Source organism: Haematobia irritans, chromosome 5 (genome assembly GCF_050003625.1).
Source record: "Haematobia irritans isolate KBUSLIRL chromosome 5, ASM5000362v1, whole genome shotgun sequence".
In the NCBI taxonomy this organism is placed as follows: domain Eukaryota; kingdom Metazoa; phylum Arthropoda; class Insecta; order Diptera; family Muscidae; genus Haematobia; species Haematobia irritans.
In genome coordinates this window covers 118,786,128-118,810,572 of record NC_134401.1, presented here as the reverse complement: position 1 = coordinate 118,810,572, position 24,445 = coordinate 118,786,128, and the positions used below count along the sequence as shown (strand labels likewise).

The 24,445-nt window shown below is 28.8% G+C and overlaps 2 protein-coding genes across 2 annotated transcripts in view; both read left to right on the top strand.

The window, feature by feature from the left end:
* Positions 1 to 2,704: 2,704 nt before the first annotated feature.
* LOC142240012 (putative chitinase 10) overlaps positions 2,705 to 24,445 on the top strand; it is a 33,879-nt gene continuing 12,138 nt past the window's right edge. Inside the window, exons 1-5 of the mRNA XM_075311731.1 lie at positions 2,705 to 2,863; positions 4,477 to 4,650; positions 4,710 to 4,977; positions 9,627 to 9,844; positions 9,922 to 10,431. Of these exons, the coding sequence (XP_075167846.1) occupies positions 2,800 to 2,863; positions 4,477 to 4,650; positions 4,710 to 4,977; positions 9,627 to 9,844; positions 9,922 to 10,431 (1,234 nt within the window). The 5' untranslated portion in view covers positions 2,705 to 2,799. The remainder of the gene's footprint in view (positions 2,864 to 4,476; positions 4,651 to 4,709; positions 4,978 to 9,626; positions 9,845 to 9,921; positions 10,432 to 24,445) is intronic.
* Positions 16,431 to 22,560, top strand: LOC142237907 (chitinase-3-like protein 2). The gene is made up of 5 exons (XM_075309365.1): positions 16,431 to 16,580; positions 16,657 to 16,830; positions 21,012 to 21,285; positions 21,741 to 21,946; positions 22,009 to 22,560. Exons 1-5 carry the CDS (start codon positions 16,487 to 16,489, stop codon positions 22,524 to 22,526), a joined length of 1,266 nt encoding a protein of 421 aa, XP_075165480.1. The 5' UTR covers positions 16,431 to 16,486; the 3' UTR covers positions 22,527 to 22,560.

Here is a 24,445-nt window from a genome sequence, read left to right as displayed (position 1 = left end):
CCACATGAAGTACATATATTCTGAGTCGTGGTGAAATTCTAAGTCGATCTAGCGATGTCCGTCCGTCCGTCTGTCCGAAACAAGCTATCGACTTGAAACTTGGCACAAATAGTTGTTATTGATGTAGGTCGGATGGTATTGCATACGGTCATATCCGACCACTTTTACGTATAGCCCTATATAAACGCACCCCTATATTTGGATTGCGGAACCTCTTAGAGAAGCACATTTCATCCGATCCGGTTGAAATTTGGTACGTGGTGTTAGTATATGGTCTCTAACATTCACGCACCAATTGATTTAGATTGCGGAACCTCTTAGAAAAGCACATTTCATCCGATCGGGTTAAAATTTGGTACGTGGTGTTAGTATTTGGTCTCTAACATTCACGCCAAATTTGGCCCAAATCGGTCTATAATTATGATTGTTTCCGGAATTTGACGACGTTAATCGAAACGACGTAAATCGAATTAACATTTGCTCATACTTACTCCTAAGTCCACTGTGTCCGAGAACACACATAGAAATGAATCAAATGCTAAACGTGTACAGAGTTAAAAATTGGGATTCCCCTGCTTTTACTTATAAATTGTAAGCAAGTGAGGCGGCGTAAATCGAATGGCGATACAAGACGAAGTTGGATGGGATAAAAAATCGACGACGTACATCGAATGACGACGTACATTTAAGTTGGATGGAACAAAAAAAATTGACGACGTAAACGAAACAACGTAAACCGAGGCTACGTAAATAGAGAGATTGCTGTATAGCCCCCATATAAACCGATCCCCAGATTTGACCTCCGAACCCTTTTGGAGGATCAAATTTCATCCAATCCGGTTGAAATTCGGTGTATGGTGATGATATATGGCCTGTAACACCCATGCAAAAAATTGGTCCAAATCGGTCTATAATTATATATAGCCCCCATATAAAAAGATCCCCAGATTTGACCTCCGGAGCCTCCGGAGCAAATTTCATGCGATCCAGTTGAAATGTGCTACGTGGTGTAAGTATATGGTCTCTAAAAACCATGCAAAAACTGATCCATATCGGTCCATAATTATATATAGCCTCCACAAAAACCGATCCCCAGATTTGATCTCTGGAACCTCTTGGAGGAGCAAAATTCATCCAATCCGGTTGAAATTTGGTACGTGATGTAAGTATATGGTATCTAACAACTATGCAAAAACTGATCGATAGCGGTCCATAATTATATATAGTCCCCATATAAACCGATCCCCAGATTTGACCTCCGGATCCTCTTGGAGGAGCAAATTTCATCCGATTCGGTTGAAATTTGGTACGTTGTACAATGACATGGCCGCTAACAACCATACCAAAATGGTTCCATATCGGTCTATAGTTATATATATCCCCCGGATAAACCGACCCCCAATCAAAAAAAAATTGGTCCATATTACTTCATAATTGTATATAGCCCCCATATAAAGCGATCCTCACATTTTGCTTGCGGAGCCTCTGGGAAACTCTGGGAAAGCCAAACTTGGTTCATATCGGTCCAATCACACAAAAAACTAACGTGGCCCCCATATTTTGCTTCTGGCTCTATAATTACCACGCAACAGTTCACATCGGTTCGTAGTTATTTATAGACTCCCCTTTATACCGATCAAGAACTGAATTATATACGTATGTAATCGGCCTTTATTTATCTAATATATACCCCGTGTGGGAGCCACCGTGGTGCAATGGTTAGCATGCCCGCCTTGAATACACAAGGTCGTGGGTTCGATTCCTGCTTCGACCAAACACCAAAAAGTTTTTCAGCGGTGGATTATCCCACCTCAGTAATGCTGGTGACATTTCTGAGGGTTTTAAAGCTTCTCTAAGTGGTTTCACTGCAATATGGATCGCCGTTCAGACTCGGCTATAAAAAGGATGTCCCTTGTCATTGAGCTTAACATGGAATCGGGCAGCACTCAGTGATAAGAGAGAAGTTCACCAATGTGGTATCACAATGGACTGAATAGTCTAAGTGAGCCTGATACATCGGGCTGCCACCTAACCTATACCCCGTGTGGACTGCCTTACAATTTTGAAAACGATGTTAAAAAGTTTTAATGTACCTTGCGATCGGTAAGTATTACCACAACCCAAGTAATTCGATTGTGGATAATAGTCTTTATTCGAACTTTCCATGGTGGAGGGTATATAAGATTCGACCTGGCCGAACTTACGGCCGTATATACTTGATTTTTTTATGAAAAAGTGTTCTACGTTTTAAAATGAATGTTCCACTTTTTATTGCATGTGAAACTTTTTGTCCGCCCTTTTTAGAACCTTTCAATGGTAACGCTGGATCTTACCAATGACATAGGCCAGAAGCTTTGCTATTTGGCTATTTCATGAAAAGGATTTGGTCCTGTAGGGTTATGGTCGCCATTTGAGCAATATTGGTTTTCGCTTATTAACTACATACCTTTCTCTTTATTATACAAACCATACAATACGTTCATCTAAAAAATAAAATATAATGTTTTCTTTAAATACAAAACTAATACCTCTTATTGGAAAACCCTCTCTATACCGATATATTCAATTCGAAAATAATTTAATAATTCATTAAATAGAATAGTCACTTAAACTACCATTAACTAATATATGCTAGTACATGAACCTTGATATTGCCACGAAAAATTAAAAGTGATACAGATACTGATGCTTTAAAACGCTAAAGGAAATTTAGTTTCTCCTACGGGTCTTCAAAACTTCAAACTCAGTTACGATTAGAAATTCAATCTAATAAAACGAAATTTATAAAATTCTCCACAGATGATTTTTTACACTTATTTCATAGTGGTGGCATTATTTGTTAATGCAAAAGCCGCAGAAACTGGTAATCATTGAAATATTTCCATAACTATGCACCCAGAGAAGGAATATGATCATCTCAAACATGTTTCAAGAGCAAAATGTTATTTTTGGATGGTGACCATGTAACATGTTCGCTGAAAACCATATTATTTTCTCGGATATTAACAGGTTGGCTGATAAGTCCCCGGTCTAACAAAGAAAAATACATTTTTTGGTCAAAATTCGTTTTTATTATTCAACATAGTTCACTTCAAGAGCGATACAACGATCTTCCAATTTTTTGATACCATTTTGGTAGTACTCCTTCGGTTTTGCCTTAAAATAGGCCTCAGTTTCGGCGATCACCTCTTCATTGCAACCAAAATTTTTCCCTGCGAGCATCCTTTTGAGGTCTGAGAAGAAGAAAAAGTCGCTGGGGGCCAGATCTGGAGAATACGGTGGGTGGGGAAGCAATTCGAAGCCCAATTCATGAATTTTTGTCATCGTTCTCAATGACTTGTGGCACGGTGCGTTGTCTTGGTGGAACAATACTTTTTTCTTCTTCATATGGGGCTGTTTTGCCGCGATTTCGACCTTCAAACGCTCCAATAACGACATATAATAGTCACTGTTGATGGTTTTTCACTTCTCAAGATAATCGATAAACATTATTCCATGCGCATCCCAAAAAACAGAGGCCATTACTTTGCCAGCGGACTTTCGAGTCTTTCCACGCTTCGGAGACGGTTCACCGGTCGCTGTCCACTCAGCCGACTGTCGATTGGACTCAGGAGTGTAGTGATGGAGCCATGTTTCATCCACTGTCACATATCGACGGAAAAACTCGGGTGTATTACGAGTTAACAGCTGCAAACACCGCTCAGAATCATCAACACGTTGTTGTTTTTGGTCAAATGTGAGCTCGCGCGGCACCCATTTTGCACAGAGCTTACGCATATCCAAATATTGATGAATAATATGACCAACACGTTCCTTTGATATCTTTAAGGCCTCTGCTATCTCGATCAACTTAATTTTACGGTCATTCAAAATCATTTTGTGGATTTTTTGATGTTTTCGTCGGTAACCACCTCTTTCGGGCGTCCACTGCGTTCACCGTCCTCCGTGCTCATTTCACCACGCTTGAATTTTGCATACCAATCAATTATTGTTGATTTCCCTGGGGCAGAGTCCTGACACTCATTATCAAGCCAAGTTTTTTGCTTTCACCGTATTTTTTCGCTTCAGAAAACAGTATTTTATCAAAACACGAAATTCCTTTTTTTCCCATTTTTTCACAATAACAAAAGTTGCTTCACGAAAGACGCTCTATCTCACAAACTAATTGACTTACAGACGTCGAATTTTGACACGAATCATTTGAAGGTTGGTACTATATAAAAATAATATGCATTTAATACTAGCGACGCCATCTATGTGTCAGACCGGGGACTTATCAGCCAACCTGCTAAGTATCTGTTTTCGGAAAGCATGTTATGTTTGGCGAGAAAATAACATTGTTGCGACAAACATGTTGTTGCATGGCTACCATACAAAAATAACATTTTGCTCTTGAAACATGTTTGAGTTGATCATATTCCTTCTCTGGGTGTGGATATGCGTCATTAGTTCAAGATCCTTTTCTTTCTCTCTCAGACAAAATGATAAATTGTTACTATGAAGCTAATTCATTTCGACGTCCTGGTGGAGGCAATTATGTTCCTGAATATATACATCCATTTGCTTGTACCCATTTAAGTTATGCTTACTTTGGTATAGATTCCAATGGTTTAATTACAGATCCAAATGCCCAACTTGACTCAAAGGAAGGTAAAATGTTGCCATTGTCAAATTTATTTATTATTTAGATGTTGTATTTCCTTTTTAAGATTTGATTAAGCGAACACTTAGTTTAAAATGGAAGAATCCCAAATTGAAAGTATATGCTGTCGTGGGTGGTCCGAATGAAAAGTCTCGAGACTACGCAGATATGGCAGCCGATTATGCAACACGTGAGACTTTCATAGATTCGGTAGCTGCATTCTTACAAAATCATGGATTTGATGGTGTCGATTTGAATTGGCAATATCCGGGAAAAGATGGTGATCTTGAAGATAAATACAGTTTTGTATATCTTGTGAAACAATTCAAGACGGTGTAAGTTCTACATTTTACGGTATGATTGAATGAGTCTAGGTTGATCTCAATCCTTGCAGAAGGGATTCAGTGATAGCTTCCTATTAGGTAAAAACAGGGAATGGATTATGACTCTGAATTTATGCCAAGGATATAAAAGTCGAAAGTCAACTAATCGATTTTTGTTATATCGAAAATATAGCACAAACGTAAATGTTGAAACAACCACTTTTTCCAACACAAAAAAAAAAAAAAATTCTGATTCAATCACGAAATTATTTGATCCAATTAATTTTTATACCCACCACCATAGAATGGTGATGGGGGTATAATAAGTTTGTCATACCGTGTGTAACACATCGAAATATCGACTTCCGACTATATAAAGTATATATATTCTTGATCAGGGAGAAATTCTAAGACGATGGTTAGGTTAGTTTAGGTTAGGTGACAGCCCGATGTATCAGACTAACTTAGACTATTCAGTCCATTGTGATACCACATTGGTGAACTTTTCTCTTATCCATGACAAGCGACCTCCTTTTTATAGCCGAGTCCGAACGGCGTTCCACTTTGCAGTGAAACCACTTAGAGAAGCTTTGAAACCCCCAGAAATGTCACCAGCATTACTGAAGTGGGATAATCCACCGCTGAAAAACTTTTTGGTTTTTCGTCGAAGCAGGAATCGAACCCACGACCTTGTGTATGCAAGGCGGGCATGCTAACCATTGTACCACGGTGGCTCCCTATTCTAAGACGATATCAGCATGTCCGTCTGTCTGTTGTAATCACGCTACAGCCTTCAATAATTGCGTTATCGTCCTGAAATTTGGCACAGATTCGTTTTTTGGTTGCAGGCAGGTCAAGTTCGAAGATGGGCTATATCGGTCCAAGTTTTGATATAGTCCCCATATAAACCAATTCTTGATTTGGGGTCAAGGGCTTATAAAAAAACGTAGTTTTTGTCAATTAGCCGGAAATTGAAAATCTAGAGGTACTTGAGGACCATAAAGAGGTGTGCCGCAAATGGTGCCCATCGGACCATGTTTTGGTATAGCCCCCATATAGACCAATCTCCCGATTTTGCTTCTTGGGCGCCTAGAAACTGTATTTTCTATCCGATTTGCCTGAAATTTGAAATTTAAAGGTATTTGGGGACCTTAAAGATGTGTGTCGAAAATGGTCCGTATCGGTCCATGTTTTGGTATAGCCCCCATATAGACTGATCTCCCGATTTTGGTTCTTGAGGGTCTAGAAACTGTATTTACTATCCGATTTGCCTGAAATTGGAAATATAGAGGTATTTGGGGACCTTAAAGAGGTGTGTCGAAAATGGTCCGTATCGGTCTATGTTTTGGTATAGCCCCCATATAGACCGATCTCCCGATTTTGCTTCTTGGGCGTCTAGAAACTGTATTTTCTATCCGATTTTCCTCAAATTGAAAATCTAGAGGTATTTTAGGACCATAAAGAGGTATGTCGAAAATGGTCCATATCGGCCCATGTTTTGGTATAGCCACCATATAGACCGAACTCTCGATTTTGATTCTTGGGTTTCTAGAAACTGTATTTACTATCCGATTTGCCTAAAATTGGAAATTTAGAGGTATTTGGGGACCTTAAAGAGGTGTGTCGAAAATGGTATATATCGGTCCATGTTTTGGTATAGCCCCCATATAGACCAATCTCCCGATTTTGCTTCTTGGGCGTCTAGAAACTGTATTTTCTATCCGATTTGCCTGAAATTGGAAATTTAGTGGTATTTGGGGACCTTAAAGAGGTGTGTCGAAAATGGTCCGTATCGGTCCATGTTTTGGTATAGCCCTCATATAGACCGATCTCCCGCTTTTTATTCTTTGGCTTCTATAAATCTTGGGCGTCTAGAGACTATATTTTCTAGCCGATTTACTTGAAATTGAAAATCTACAGGTATTTTAAGATCACAAATAGGTGTGTCGCAAATGGTGCCTATCGGTCCATATTTTGGTATAGCCCCCATATAGACCGATCTCCAGACTTTATTTCTTGGGCTTCTAGAATCCGTAGTTTTTATCCAAATTGCCGGAAATTAGAAATATAGACGTATCTTAGGACCATAAAGAGGTGTGTCGAAAATGGTCCGTATCGGTCCATGTTTTGGAATAGCCCCTATATAGACTGATATCTCGATTTTACTTCTGGGGCTTCTAGAATTCGTAGTTTTCACCAATTCGTCTGAAAGTGTAATTCTAGAGGTATTTGAGGAACATCAAGAGATGGTGAGTATTGGTCCATGTTTTGGTATAGGCCCCATATAGACCTAACTCCCAAATTTATTTCTAGGACTTCAAATCAAGGCGTTATTTCATCATATACACGATATGTTTATGATTTCTCTAAAACTCATACAAAATTGGTTCTCATAAATCCAGAATCTGATCTAGTCTTCATAGGTAGAATCTTTAATTTTTTTTCTTCGGGAAGCGTACTGGTTGAACTGATTTGCTTGGGAGAAGATTTGTCATCAAACCCCCTAAAATGCTATATATTATCAAGTAACCCGCTACGACGATGAGTTTTCAAAGAAAACTATTATATTTGATTCATGGTGGTGGGTATTTAAGATTCGGCCCGGCCGAACTTACTGCTGTATATACTTGTTTTATTGAAAAGTCTTCAATCACAGAACTGATAGTATCAATTAAAAAATTAATTGAAAGTGAATTAAAAAATTAATTGAAAGTCAATTAAAAAATTAATTGATCCAATTAAAAAATTAATTGATACTATTAATTTTTGTGATTGAATTTTGTTTCAATAAAAATTTGTTGAGTCAATTAAATTTTTAATTTTAAAACTCAATTAAAACTTTAATTGGAATAATTAATTAGATCAATTAATTTCGTGATTGAAGACAAAAAAAAAATATTTTTTTTTGTGTGTTGACAGCCGATTTATCTGTTGTGTGGACTATAGGCCTAATTTTAAGTCGGACAAGTGTCAACCTAAGTCTTCGTGGAAGTTTGGTTAGGTTGGAGAGATCGGTCTAATATTCTCTGCTTACATGCAGTGTTGTAGGCGCAATCGCACAAGCCGAATGCGGCTTGGGGTTTAGGAAACCCGTATTCTCGATATATTCCCCATTTGTTTGCTTCAATCCATATCCAGGTTCAAGGTGCGTGAATATATTGCCGCTTTCCGACCAAAAGAAAATGGTTCAAAAGTTCTTCATAAAGACCTTTTTCAAAAAAGTCAATGTTGACATTATATCATTGAAGATCGTAGTCTACTTTTTGTAATATTCTAATTTGACTAATCGACTTTTGATATTTTGTGTAAAATCTAGTGAAGTCGGCAACGTAGTAACTAAAAGCGATTACTCGACTTTTAAGGAAAAACTTGAACTGACCACTCATCGAAAAGTCGAGAGTCACGATGAATTAAAGACGACTTTTCAGTGATCTCAAAAAAAGTCGAGTTTTTCAAATATGGAAAAGGGAGCCACCGTGGTGCAATGGTTAGCATGCCCGCCTTGCATACAGAAGGTCGTGGGTTCGATTCCTGCTTCGACCGAACACCAAAAAAGTTTTTCAGCGGTAGATTATCCCACCTCAGTAATGCTGGTGACATTTCTGAGGGTTTCAAAGCTTCTCTAAGTAGCTTCACTGTAATGTGGAACGTCGTTCGGACTCGGCTATATAAGGAGGTCCCTTGTCATTGAGCTTAACATGGAATCGGACAGTATTCAGTGATAAGAGTGGTATCACAATGGACTGAATAGTCTAAGTGAGCCTGATACATCGGGCTACCACCTAACCTAACCTAACCTAAATATGGAAAAAGCCGAAATGTCGATAATTTGATTCCCTTTACAATCTCTATACTAAAAATTACGTTACAAAACTGTGAACGGACGGTAACAAAATGAAAGCAAAACGTTCACGAAAAATCAAATCGGAAAGATTCGTTTTTGTCCACGGGCGCTCAAGATTTCATGAACGTCTAACGAATATTTTAGCCACGAAAAGTCTTAAAATATTCGTTGGACATTCCTATGGCAACTCCATCCAAAAATAACAAAAATAAATAATCATGATCTTTCTGTGCGTATATTAGGTCAATATATTTTTCAGCGTGTTTGGCTCGGGATCCATTGATCCTCTTCTTATTCTCATACCTTTATCCGTATACTGAGCATATGAAAACTCAGAAAAAAATATCACCAATTTATTTACAATTAAAAAGTTGATTGAAGTTGAAATTTTTTTCAATTAATAAATTAGTTGATACAATTAATTTTTATGCAGGATAATTAAGTCAATGGATTTTTAATTAAAAATTTTAGTGATACAATTAACTTTTTAATCATATTCGGGAGACTACTTCAATTAAAAAAAGTGAAGATGGAAGTGATGGGTTGTTTGATGGGTTGTTTGGTGATGGTTAATTGAGTTTTACAATAAACATCTATTAAATTTTTAATTGAATCAAGTAAAAAATGAATTGAAATTTGCTAATGAAATCAATGATTTTTTCAATCAAGTATATTTTAATGCTCAATTAAAACTGTGATTGATAATACCATTTTCGAGATTAAAGACATTTCAATTAAAAAGGTCAATTTATTAATTAAAAAAGTTAATCAATTAATTTCGTGATTGAATCAGAAAAAATATTTTTTTTGTATGTAGGTTTGATCCATTGGAATTGGATTTTGGTATAACTGTGAGTGGCAGTGTTAGCTACACTCGTCAGTGGTATGATATAGCGGAAATTGTTGATCATGTTGATTTCATCAATGTCATGTCCTATGGTTATAAAAATGGCAGTTGGACGATACATGATTCTCCATTATATGGAGAGGATGAAATGAATGCTCATGCCATAATCTCATATTGGATGGAAAATGGTATGTATCCGAAAAACAAACCCACAAATGGAAAAAGACCTGAAGGCATTATTTGTCGTGTATTCCCTCCCGTCTAGGTGCTCCTGCTTCGAAATTAAACATGGGCATATCGTTGGTAGGTCACTCTTTTGTTTTTGATAATGGCCAACCTGGTCTCAATAAACTAAGTCATGGTCCCATGTTACATGGTGGTCGTCGTACCGACAAGGGTAACTTATGGGGCTATGGTGATTCTTGTGTTTACGCCCGCTATGAAGTTCTCTCAGTGATATTCGATATAAGTGCCGGTGGTAGTTATCTGACGGATGCCCATACCCTTTGGATAAGCATTCAAACTCCTCAAAGTCTAGAAATGAAAATCGACTATGCTATAAAACAGAAATTGGGAGGAATTATGGTGTGGTCTTTGGAAAATGATGATTTCGATGGAAGATGTGGTGAAAAATCCCATTTGATACGTTTTGCCAGTAGAAAATTGGATAAGCGTTTTAGTTGTGTCCCCGGAAGGTGCTGTCTTAAATCCGATGATTTTCTTGGTTTTTGTTATAAGGAATATACATTGGATGTCAATGTGGTACAAAATAAATAAAAAATATTCGAAAAGCATGTAACTGAACGAGGAGAGTTTTATTGGAATGTCCACAATAGAAAGCTGGTGTATACGGGCGTAAGATCGACCAGGCTGAATCGTATAAACACCCGATGGAACAAATATAATAATTTCCTTAGAAACCCCCTTGTATATTGGTAAAATTCTTGATGTTTTGATAGAGGTATTTCACAAATTTCCTCTAGGAACAAAATTTTCCAAAGAAATATATTTTTTTTAAATAAATTTTTCAAAGAAATAAAATTTTGCCATTATTTTCTATGTTCACAAAAATTTCTATAGAAATAAAATTTTGTCAAAATTTTCTATAAAAATAAAATTTTCATAAAATTTTCTATAAAAATAAAAATTTGACAACATTTTCTGTAGAAATAAAATTTTGACAGAATTCTCTATCGAAATAAAATTTTGACAGAATTTTCTATAGAAATAAAATTTTGACAGAATTTTCTATAGAAATAAAATTTTGACAAAATTTACTTTAGAAATAAAATTTGACAAAGTTTTTTATAGAATTAAAATTTTGACAAAATTTTCTATAGAACTAAAATTTTAGCAAAACTTTCTATAGGAATAAAATTTTGACCAAATTTTCTATACAAATAAAATTTTGACAAAATTTTCTATAGAATTAAAATTTGACAAAATTATCTGTAGAAATAAAATTTTGACCGATTTTCTATAGAAATAAAATTTTGACAGAATTTTCTATAGAAATAAAATTTTGAGAAAATTTTCTATAGAAATAAAAATTTGACAAAATTTCCTATAGAAATAAAAATTTGACAAAATTTGCTTTAGAAATAAAATTTGACAAAGTTTTCTATAGAATTAAAATTTTGTTAAAATTTTCTATAGAAATAAAAATTTGGCAAAATTTGCTTTAGAAATAAAATTTGACAAAGTTTTCTATAGAATTAAAATTTTGACAACATTTTCAATAGAAATACAATTTTGACAAAATTTGCAATAGAAATACAATTTTGACAAAATTGTCTATAGAAATACAATTTTGGCAAAATTTTCTATAGGAATAAAATTTTGACCAAATTTTCTATATAAAAAAAAATTGGCAAAATTTTCTATAGAATTAAATGTTGACAAAATTTTCTATAGAAATAAAATTTTGAAAAATTTTCTATAGAAATAAAATTTTGATAAAATTTTATATAGAAATACAAATTTGACAAAATTTTCTATAGAAATAAAATTTTGACAGAATTTTCTATAGAAATAAAATTTTGAGAAAATTTTCTATAGAAATAAAATTTTGAGAAAATTTTCTATAGACATAAAATTTTTACAAAATTTTATATAGAAATAAAATTTTGACAAAAATTTCTGTAGAAATAAAATTTTGATAAATATTTCTATATAAATAATTGACAAAAGTTTATATAGAAATAAAATTTTGAGAGAATTTTATATAGAAATAAAATTTTGAGAGAATTTTATATAGAAATAAAGATTTGAGAAAATTTTCTATAGATATAAAATTGTAGCAAAATTATCTATAGAAATAACATTTTGATAAAATAGAAATATAGAATATATAAAATATAGATATAAAATTTGTTGCAAAATTATCTATAGAAATAAAAGTTTGACAACATTTTGTATGGAAATAAAAATTTGACAACATTTTCTATAGAAATAAAATTTTGACAAAAATTTTCTATAGAAATAAAATTTTGATAAAATTTTCTATAGAAATAAAAATTTGACAAAATTTCCTATAGAAATAAAAATTTGACAAAATTTCCTATAGAAATAAAATTTTGAGAAAATTCTATATAGAAATACAAATTTGACAGAATTTTCTATAGAAATAAAATTTTGACAGAATTTTCTATAGAAATAAAATTTTGACAAAATTTACTTTAGAAATAAAATTTGACAAAGTTTTTTATAGAATTAAAATTTTGACAAAATTTTCTATAGAACTAAAATTGCGGCAAAACTTTCTATAGGAATAAAATTTTGACAAAATTTTCTATAGAAATAAAAATTTGACAAAATTATCTATAGAAATAAAATTTTGATCGAATTTTCTATAGAAATAAAATTTTGACAGAATTTTCTATAGAAATAAAATTTTGACAGAATTTTGTATAGAAATAAAATTTTGAGAAAATTTTCTATAAAAATAAAATTTTGAGAAAATTTTCTATAAAAATAAAATTTTGAGAAAATTTTCTATAGAAATTAATGTTTGACAAAACTTTCTTAAAATTTTGACAAAATTTGCTTAAGAAATAAAATTTGACAAAGATTTCTATAGAATTAAAATTTTGTTAAAAATTTCTATAGAAATAAAAATTTGACAAAATTTGCTTTTGAAATAAAATTTGACAAAGTTTTCTATAGAATTAAAACTTTGACAACATTTTCGATAGAAATAAAATTTTGACAACATTTTCAATAGAAATACAATTTTGACATTTTCAATAGAAATACAATTTTAACAAAATTGTCTATAGAAATAAAATTTTGGCAAAATTTTCTATCTGAATAAAATTTTGACCAAATTTTCTATATAAAAAAAAATTTGGCAAAATTTTCTATAGAATTAAATGTTGACAAAATTTTCTATAGAAATAAAATTTTGACAAAATGGTTAGACATGAGCATTGTAAGCAGAAAGTCTACTACTTTGTAAAATATAATATCTTGCCGATGGTGTATCGAAATATCCGAGAACAGCAATATTTCAATAAAAAGTAATGAAAAACATTAACTCCAGCATTTTTCATTAGTCTATGACCTCAAGCCAAACAAATAATCCCAAAATTGTAAAATTCCAAAGGTCAACTAACAAAACTAAACAAAAAAAATCTTGACAAAATTGTCTATAGAAATAACCTTTTGACAACATTTTCTATAAAAATAAAATTTTGACAAAATTTTCTGTAGAAATAAAACTTTGACAAAATTTTCTATAGAAATAAAAATTTGACAAAATTTTCTATAGAAAAAAAAATTGACAAAGTTTTCTATAGAATTAAAATTTTGACAACATTTTCAATAGAAATACAATTTTGACCAAATTGTCTATAGAAATAAAATTTTGGCAAAATTTTCTATAGGAATAAAATTTTGACCAAATTTTCTATAGAAATAACATTTTGACAAAATTTTCTATAGAAAAAAAAAATTTGACAAAATTTTCTATAGAAATAAAATTGTGACAAAATTTGCTATAGAAAAAAAATTTTGACAAAATTTTCTATAGAAAAAAATTTTAGACAAAATTTTCTATAGGAATAAAATTTTGACCACATTTTCTATATGGAAAAAAATTGGTAAAATTTTGTATAGAAATAAAATGTTGACAAAATTTTCTATAGAAATAACATTGTGGCAAAATTTCCTATAGAAATAAAATTTTGGCAAAATTTCCTATAGAAATAAAATTTTGGCAAAATTTCCTATAGAAATAAAATTTTGACAACATTTTCTATAGAAATAAAATTTTGACAGAATTTTCTATAGAAATAAAAGTTTGACAAAATTTTCTATAGAAATAAACTTTTCACAAAATTTTCTGTAGAAATAAAATTTTGATAAAATTTTCTATAGAAATACAATTTTGACAACATTTTCTATAGAAATAAAATTTTGACAGAATTTTCTATAGAAATAAAATTTTGACAGAATTTTCTACAGAAATAAAATTTTGACAAAATTTGCTTTAGAAATAAATTTTTGAGGAAATTTTCTATAGAAATAAAATATTGAGAAAATTTTCTATAGAGATAAACCGTTCAGAAAATTTTCTATAGAAATAAAATTTTGAGAAATTATTCTATAGAAATAAAATTTTGACAAATTTTCTATAGAAGTAAAATTTTGACAACATTTTTTGTAGAAATAAAATTTTGAGAAAAATTTCTATAGAAATAAAATTTGGCATCAATTTTCTATAGAAATAAAATGTTGACAAAATTTTCTATTGAAATAAAATTTTGATAAAATTTTCTATAGAAATAAAATTTTTACAAATTTGTCTATAGAAATAAAATTTTGACAAAACTTTCTATAGAAATAAAATTTTGACATAATTTTTATAGAAATAAAACAATTTTGACCACTTTTTTATCCTATCCTAGTCTGTACTTTCCCATTAACTTGGATAAAGCACAATTTTCTGGATTGGTTTCGAATATAATCACAATATAGCCAAAAAGTACGCCCTTTCTCCTGATACCAATATATCATGGACAGGATTGCACTGTGGGACATTTTTCCTTATTATAATCCATCCAAGGTATTCTTTTTCCATTAAATTGGATAAAACACAGTGTGCTGGATTGGTATTGAATATAGCGACCTAGTACTTTGACAGAAAGTACTTCGTACTTTCTCCTGATACAAAAATATCCTGGGCATGATTGCACAGTGGTCCGATTTGATAAGAATTACAATTGTTATTGTGTTTTTCTTCTATGTGATTTTATTTTCTCCGCCTTTGTTATGGTATCAAACTTGTCTCATAGTCAATGTATTACTGGTCAAGAAGTAGTCAAAATATATATAACCATGTTTTGGTCGCCTTAGTATAACCCAATTAACACACTCGGTGCGTGACTAAATCTGTCTGGTTTGTGTCTTAGCTATTAAGAAATAACTTCACGTACATGTAAAATATTCACAAAATTTTCTATAAAGTCAATATTAATTCACTATCATTGTTGTTGTTTGTTTGATTTCAGCTTAAAACCATACATTGACTAAACTACAAGTGTAGCTCACTATCTTTACAAAAAATTAATTTTCGTTTCTGGTCATACTATCAAAGTTTCCATTTTTATAGTTGTAGTAACTTTCTCAAGTTGGTACAAGCAAAAAAATTAAAACCGACACATTTCCAATTCAAGGAATATTTGTACACCAAACAAAAAAAATTGTCGCTAATAGGAGGACTACAAAATAATAAACAATTCCTTTACAGAAAAAAAAAATATTTTTTGTCTTCAATCACGAAATTAATTGATCCAATTAATTTTCTAATTGAAATGTCTTTAATCACCGAAATGATAGTATCAATTAAACAATTAATTAAAAGTCAATTAAAAAATTAATTGATCCAATTAAAAAATTTATTGATACTATTAATTTCGGTGATTGATTTTTGTTTCAATTCAAAAAAATTGTTGAATCAATTAAAGTTTTAATTGAATATTTTTTAAAACTCAATTAAGACTTCAATTGGAAAAATTTTCGTGAATTTTGTTTCTTTGTCAGACGAATTTTTTTTTCATAATACCACAAAAATTTGATCAAACTCTGCAAAATAAGATTTTTTTGGTATTTTTTTAGCTACAAAGCTAATCTAGAATAATTTGATATTATATCGAAAAAATTTTGACTGATTAACTAAATTCTTTATTTCTTTCCAGGTATTGCACATTTTCATATATTTTCAAGGTATGTTTATTTATTGATTGCATTAGAAAATTGTCGTATAAATGAAATCTTTTAAATATGATAAAGTTTTACGATCTTTGTTACCGTTCACAAATGGAAAACTTAAAATAGAAATAAATATTCACAGTCACAAATGTAAATTGGAGATTTTTTTAAGCAAACAACTTTGGGGAACAGTGGGATTTTCATAATTTCGAATCTATTTCTTTGGATATTAAACCAGTTATATTCACAATTACACGGGAGTGATACACTTCAAAATAAATTAAATAAAATTAACAAATAAAATTTAAATGAAATTTTAGACTATATATTTATGTTGTAAAAACATATATTTAGTTTAATTAAAATAATAAAATATTTATTTATTTATGTGATTAACTCAAAATTAAAATTTTTAACTAATTGAAAGCAAGGAGCTATACGAAGCCAGAAGGAGCAGTCTCATACCCGTCGTACTAAGTTAGTATAAAAGAGTTCCCCTCTTATCTATAATATTTTTCTGTTTTTACTTTGAGTCACTGTACTTTGTTGAAAATATCACTTAGTTCGACATAAAACATGTCGTTACATTTGATTAGACGGGCTTAGTGAAGGTGGTACAGATGACGGCATCGAGAAGATTTCAGAACTTTTTGGTGCTTCTATTGGTTTTGGTGATTTTGGGGACCAATGGCATAGAGTTTCCCAAGAAAAAACGTAATTTCAATAAAATTTTTTTATTCATATAGAATTTTTTGTTTGTTTCTAAATACCTCTTTTTTGTATTGTTTAGCAAAAATGATATATTGTTACTTCACTGTAAACGCCACTATACGAGTGAATTATAGGATGGAACCAGAACACATTCCCGCCGATCTTTGTACACATTTGGGTTATGGTTTCTTTGATGTAAATGAGGAAGGAGCTATAAGCCTTCAAGCTATGCAAGCAATTCATAGAGGGAGGAGTAAGATTTATTACTTGCCAATTGTTTTATAAATAACTGCGGTGGTGGTGGGATAAGTAACATATTTAGTTTACAAAACAATGAAAGCCATTTAGTTTTCACTCATTGCCCATGGCTAAGCGATTCGTCTACTTTTTTAACCGGTCGGGAAAAATACGAATTCTCGCGGAGTATTAAATAGGCTTCCGTGATATTCTCATTGGCCTGATAGTCAGTGTGAAAATTAAAGAAAATCGTGTGGGGCCAAAGTAGGAGAATCCACAGGAATTGACCAGAAGTTCCTGGCCCTATTGGATAAATTTGGCCGTGCTAAGGCGGTTAAGAATTTGTTCTATAGAAAGAAAATTTTGAGAAAATTTTCTAGATGAATAAAATCTTTAAAATTTTCTATAGAACTAAAATTTTGAGAAAATTCGAATAAAATCAAATTTTGAAAATGTTCTATTCTTAATAAAATTTTAAAAAAATATTCTCTAGAAATAAAATTATCAAAAAATTTTCTATAGAAATAAAATTTTGAGAAAATTTGCTATAAAAATTAAATTTTGAGAAAATTCTCTATAGAAACACAATTTTGAGAAAATTTCCTATAAAAATAAAATCTTGAAAATTTTCTATTCACAATAAAATTTTAAGAAAATTTCCTATAGGAATAAAATTTTGAGAATTTTTTTTTATAATTCAATATCAGTATGGAAATAAAAGAAAATTGTACAGAGCCAAAGTGAGAAAATACGGAGGAATGGACCAAAAGTTCCTGGCCCAATTGGATAAATTTCTTCAATTCATCGTCAATTCGTCACAATAATTGGCTATAACATAGTATCCGTGTCTTAGCTAGGTTAGGTTAGGTTATTATAGGCAGCTCATCGCTAAACCCCCTTAGGGATTGCAAGCACTGTTGCCACAGTTGGTAGAATTCTACCAAATATAGTAGATTTTTTACTGTTGAGTAGATTGGTAGAATTCATGATCTTTTGGTAGATTTTGCAAAACATTTCGCTCTCAACTTTCTGTATAAATGGAATTTTGAGAAAATTTTCTATAGAAATAAAACCTTGAGAAAATTTTCTAAAGAAATACAATTTTGAAAAACTTTTCTGGAGGAATAAACTTTTGAAAAAATATTCCATACAAATAAAATTTTGAAAATTTTTTCTATAGAAATAAAATTTTGAGAAATTTTTCTAGAGGAATAACATTTTGAAAATATGTTCTATACGAATACAATTTTGAGAAAATTTGCATAGAAATAAAATTTTGAGAACATTTTCTATTTTTTCTCAATTAAATTTTTAGAAAAGTTTCTATATAAATAAAATTTTGATAAAATTCTTAATAGAAAAAAATGTTGAGAAAATTTTCTATAGAAATAAAATTTCGATATAATGTTCTATAGAAATAAAATTTTGAGAAAATTTTCTATAAAAATAAAATTTTGACAAAATTTTCTGTAGAAATAAAATTCTGACAAAACTTTCTATAGAAACAAAATTTTGACAAAACTTTCTATAGAAATAAACTTTTGAGAAAAATTTTCTACAGAAATAAAATTTTGTAGAAGAATAGAATTTTGAAAATGTTTTCTATACGAATAAAATTTTGAGAAAATTTGCTATAAAAATAAAATCGTGAAAATTTTCTATACTCAATTAAATTTTTAGAAAATTTTCTATAGAAATAAAATTTTGATAAAATTGTCAATAGAAAACAATGTTTGACACAATTTTCTATAGATATAAAATTGTTGCAAAATTTTCTATAGAAATAAAATTTTGACAAAATTTTCTATAGAATAAAATGTTGGCAACATTTTCTATAGAAATAAAATTTTGACAAAATTTGCTATATAAATAAAATTTTGACAAAATTTTCTATATAAATAAAATTTCGACAAAATTTTCTATATACATAAAATTTTGACAAAATTTTCTATACAAATAAAATTTTTACAAAATTTTCTATAGAAATAAAATGTTGAGAAAATTTTCTTTAGAAATAAAATTTTGAGAAAATTTTCTTGAAAAATAAAATTTTGAGAAAATTTTCTTTAGAAATAACATTTTGAGAAAATTTTCTATAGAAATAAAATTTTGGGAAAATTTGCTATAGATATAAAATTGTTGCAAAATTATCTATAGAAATAAAAGATTGACAACATATTCTATGGAAATAAGAATTTGGCATTATTTTCTATAGAAATAAAATTTTGAAAAAAATTTCTAAGAGATAAAATTTTGAAAAAAATTATATAGAAATAAAATTTTGACAAAATTTTTTATAGAAATAAAAATTTGACAAAATTTTCTATAGTTATAACATTTTGACAACATTTGCTATAGAAATAAAATTTTGACAAAATTTTTTATAGATATAAAATTTTAACAACATTTGCTATAGAAATAAAATTTTGACAAAATTTTCTATATAAATAAAATTTTGACAAAATTTTCTATATAAATAAAATTTTTACAAAATTTTCTATAAAAATAAAATTTTTACAAAATTTTCTATAGAAATAAAATGTTGACAAAAGTTTCTATAGAAATAAAAATTTGAGAAAATTTTATATAGAAATAAAATTTTGAGAAAATTTTGTATAGAAATAAAATGTTGAGAAAATTTTCTTTAGAAATAAAATTTTGAGAAAATTTTCTTTAAAATTAAAATTTTGAGAAAATTTTCTATAGAAATAAAATTTTGAGTACATTTTCTATAGAAATAAAATTTTGAGAAAATTTTCTATAGAAATCAAATTTTTACAAAATTTTCTATAGAAATAAAATGTTGATAAAATTTTGTAGAAGAATAGAATTTTGAAAATATGTTCTATACGAATAAAATTTTGAGAAAATTTGCTATAAATAAAATTTGAAAGACAATTTTGATAAAATTGACAATAGAAACCAATGTTTGACAAAATTTTCTATAAATATAAAATTATCTATAGAAATAAAAGTTTGACAAAATCTTCTATAGACTAAAATTTTCTATAGAAATAAAATTTTGACAAAATTTTCTATATAAATAAGATTTTGACAAAATTTTCTATATAAATAAAATTTTGACAAAATTTTCTATAGAAATAGAATTTTGACAAAATTTTCTATAGAAATAAAATTTTGACAAAATTTTCTATAGAAATAAAATTTTGAGAAAATTTTCGATAGAAATAAAATTTCTTCAAAATTGTCTATATAAATAAAATTTTAACAAAATATTCTATAGAAATAAAGTTTAGCAAAATTTTCTATATAAATAAAATTTTTATAAAATTTATAAAATTAAAATTTTGAGAACATTTTTTGTAGATATAAAATTATAGCAAAATTATCTGTAGAAATAAAATTTTGACAAAATTATCTATAGAAATAAAAGTTTGATAAAATTATCTATAGAAATAAAAATGTTGACAAAATTTTCTATAGAAATAAAAATGTTGACAAAATTTTCTATACAAATAAAATTTTGAGAACATTTTCTATAAAAGTAAAATTTTAAGAAAATTTTCCATAAAAGTAAAATTTTTACAAAATTTTCTATAGAAATAAAACTTTGAGAAAATTTTCTTGAAAAATAAAATTTTGAGAAAATTTTATATAGAAATAAAATTTTGAGAAAATTTTCTTTAGAAAGAAAATGTTGAGAAAATTTTCTATAGATATAAAATTGTAGCAAAATTATCTATAGAAATAAAATTTGTCAAAATTATCTATAGAAATAAAAATTTGACATTTTCTATAGAAATAAATTTTTGAAAAAAATTTCTATAGAAATAAAATGTTGACAAAATTTTCTATAGAAATAAAATTTTGAGAAAATTTTCTATAGGAATAAAATTTTGAGATTTTTTTGTTATAAATCAATATCTTTAATAAATTAAAAAATAAATTTTTAATAAGTCGACTTATGTGAAATTCATTTTCATTCGACTGTTTAAAAATTAAAAAAAGTTAAATCTTCGACTTTTTTCAAAATTTGTCTTCTTTGGAGTATTCGAGTTTTGCATTGCCCGTTCGTGTGACAAATGACTTCGTCATTTTTATTAACTATCCTGATATCATGAAAAAAGTATTCTTTATTTTCATCACATTGTAATTAACGATATTATATGAAATCAAGCAAATATCTTCTGAACTTCAATCCAAATAATGTTTTTATCATGTTTGACCTCTCCGCAGACTGGATCAACCGTGTGATTGATGTGAAGAAGAGAGATCCCAAATTATTGGTGCTAGCTGTTGTTGGTAGTGACCACTTCAAAGAAAGATCAGAGTTTTATAAGAGTATGGTTAATAATACTGAAAAACATGATATTTTTGTAGACTCAACCATAAGACTCCTTCGGCGATTCAATTTCGATGGCCTAGATATGGCTTGGATTATACCAGTTCTAGAGAATGACGATGAAATTAAATGTCATTTTGTCAAATTGGTGAAAAAATTAAAGGAAGCGTAAGTTATATTCCGATGGATGTGTGAGAAAGAGTTAAAGTCATATGGAGATCCTCCTAGGGGCGAGTATTTCCTGCACCAACTGGAGATTGTAAAGACATTCAAAATGTCGACATTCTGACATTTCCAAAATTTGATCTTGTGAAATTTTCAATTTTTTTAAAATATGAAAAAAGTCGACTTTCGTGTTTTTCCAAAGCTTTATAACAATTTGAAAATGTTGACTTGCGACTGCACAACAATTTGACTTTCCGAAATTTTCTGAACTTGAAAAAGTCGATTTTTCGACTTTTACAAATTTGAAAAATCCAACGTTTCGGTCTCTTTCCAAATTTGGACAAACTCAACCTTCGACTAATCCAATTTTGAAAGAGTAGTTTCCAAAGTAGATATTCCGACATTTTCAAAAAATTTGACGTTTTAAAAAATTATCTTCACATATTCAATTTTTCTAGATTATCAGCTAGGAATTTACTTTTGGGAATTTCGGTGTCTGCCATGGCAAAAAATTACAATGTGAAAGCTCTAGCAAAATCAGTTGATTTTATCAATGTCTTGACATTCAATTTGGGAAGTCCTTTCTTTGCTACATTTTCATCACCACTCTATGGACAGGGTAAATTTAATGTCCATGACTCATTAAAATACTGGGTCGATAAAGGTATAACACCCACATATGGCATGGTCAATAGGCTCTATATGTAATCTCTAAATTATTTCTAGGTGCCCCTAACTTAAAAATAAATATGGGTATATCGTACTATTCCATGGATCTACAGTTGTTTCATGCGGAGCATAATAAGCCTGGTCATACTACAGCGAAACTTTTAAGTGAACGTGAATATTTTGACTATTGTCAGGAGTTGCGTAGTGTAACATCAACTTTTCATAAACCAACTGGCGGTATTTATTGGACCCGTGGAAATCGATGGACTTCATTTGAAAATGGTCAAACTCTGGAAATGAAATATGATTATCTCTTGGAAAAATCTCTGGGTGGTGTGGCCATATATTCATTGGATGCTGATGATATTGTACCAAAATGTGGTGAAGTTTTTCATCTCACGAAATATACGAAAAGAAAACTCAGCGGTAACTTTGAAAGTCATGATGGGGTGTCCTGTAGTAAAACTAGAGGTGGAAGAGTTTGCTATACAGAATATGAAATTCCGAAAACGAAAATAAAAGAACTTGCCGATAATATGGCCAGTAATGTACCAATTAGATATCAAAAAGTTTAATAAAAATTTTTAGATTTGAATAATTTGCAAGGAATTTGTTAGTTTTATTGTTTAAATAAATCAGAGAATACCAGTTAGGTCTTAAGTGACCTAAATTTTAGTTTCATAGAAACATTTTAGATATATAGAATTTTTAAAATTTTATTTCTATAGAAATTTTTGCAAAAATTTTATTTTTATAGACAATTTTGCTAATATTTTATTTCTAAGAAAATTTTGTCAAAATTTTAGTTCTATAGAAAATTTTATAAAAAAAAAATAATTTCTATAAAAAGTTTTGTAAAAAATTGATATCTATAGATTTTCTCAAAATTTGATTTCCATAAAAAATTTTGTCAACATTCTATTTCTATAGAAAATTTTGTCAAAATTGTATTTCTATAGAAAATTTTGTCAAAATTTTATTTCTATGGAAAATTTTGTCAACATTTTATTTCTATGGAAAATTTTGTCAAATTGGAGCATTATGGTCCATCGCTGTGTCAATCTTGGTGGTATAGTTGTAGGCCAAGAAAATTTTGCAAAAATGTTATTTCTAAGAAAATTTTGGTAAAATTTTACTTCTAAACAAATTTTTGTAAAAGTTTCATTTCTATAGAAAATTTTGCAAAAATTTTATTTCTATAGACAATTTTGCTAATATTTTATTTCTAAGAAAATTTTGTCAAAATTTTAGTTCTATAGAAAATTTTATAAAAAAATTTGATTTCTATAAAAAGTTTTGTAAAAAATTTATTTCTGTAGAAGATTTTCTCAAAATTTGATTTCCATAAAAATTTTAGTCAACATTTTATTTCTATAGAAAATGTTGTTTCTATAGAAAATTTCGTCAAAATTTTATTTCTATGGAAAATTTTGTCAACATTTCATTTCTATGGAAAATTTTGTCACAATTTTATTTCTATAGAAAATTTTGTTAAAATTTTATTTCTATGGAAATTTTTGTCACAATTTTATTTCTATAGAAAATTTTCTCAAATTTTTATTTCTATAGAAAATTTTGTCAAAATTTTATTTCCATAGAAAATTTTGTCAAATTGTTATTTCTATAGGAAATTGTGCCAAAATTTTATTTTCATAAAAAAGTTTGTAAAATTATTATTTCTACAGAAAATGTTATCAAAACTTTGTTTCTATAGAAAATTTTGTAAAATTATTTCTATAGAACATTTTGTAAAATTATTATTTCTATACAAAATGTTGTCACAATTTTATTTCTATAAAAATTTTGGTCAAAATGTTATTTCTATAGAAAATTTTGTCAAAATTGTATTTCTATAGAAAATTTTGTTCAAATTTTATTTCTATAGAAAATTTTGTTCAAATTTTATTTCTATAGAAAATTTTAGCAAAATTTGATTTCTATACAAAATTTTAGCAAAATTTGATTTCTATAGAAAGTTTTGCAAAAATTTTATTTCTATAGAAAAATTTGGTGAAAATTTTATTTCTATAGAAAAATTTGGTGAAAAATTTATTTCTATAGAAAATTTTGTCAAAATTGTATTTCTATAGAAAATTTTGTCAAAATTTTATTTCTATAGAAAATTTTGTCAAAATTTTTTTTCTATAGAAAAATTTCGTCAAAATTTTATTTCTATAGAAAATTTTTGTCAAAATTTTATTTCAATAGAAAAGTTTTGTCAAAATTTTATTTCTATAGAAAATTTTGTCAAATTTTTTTTTTCTATGGAAAATTTTGTCAAAATCTTATTTCTAATTAAAATTTTGCCAAATGTTAGTTCTATAGAAAATTTTGTCAAAATTTTAGTTCTATAGAAGATTTTGTCAAAATGTTATTTCTGTAGAAAATTTTGTCAAAATGTTATTTCTATAGAATATTTTGTACAAAATTGGAGAAAATTTTTCTCAAATTTTTATTTCTATAGAAAATTTTGTAAAATTTTTATTTCTATAGA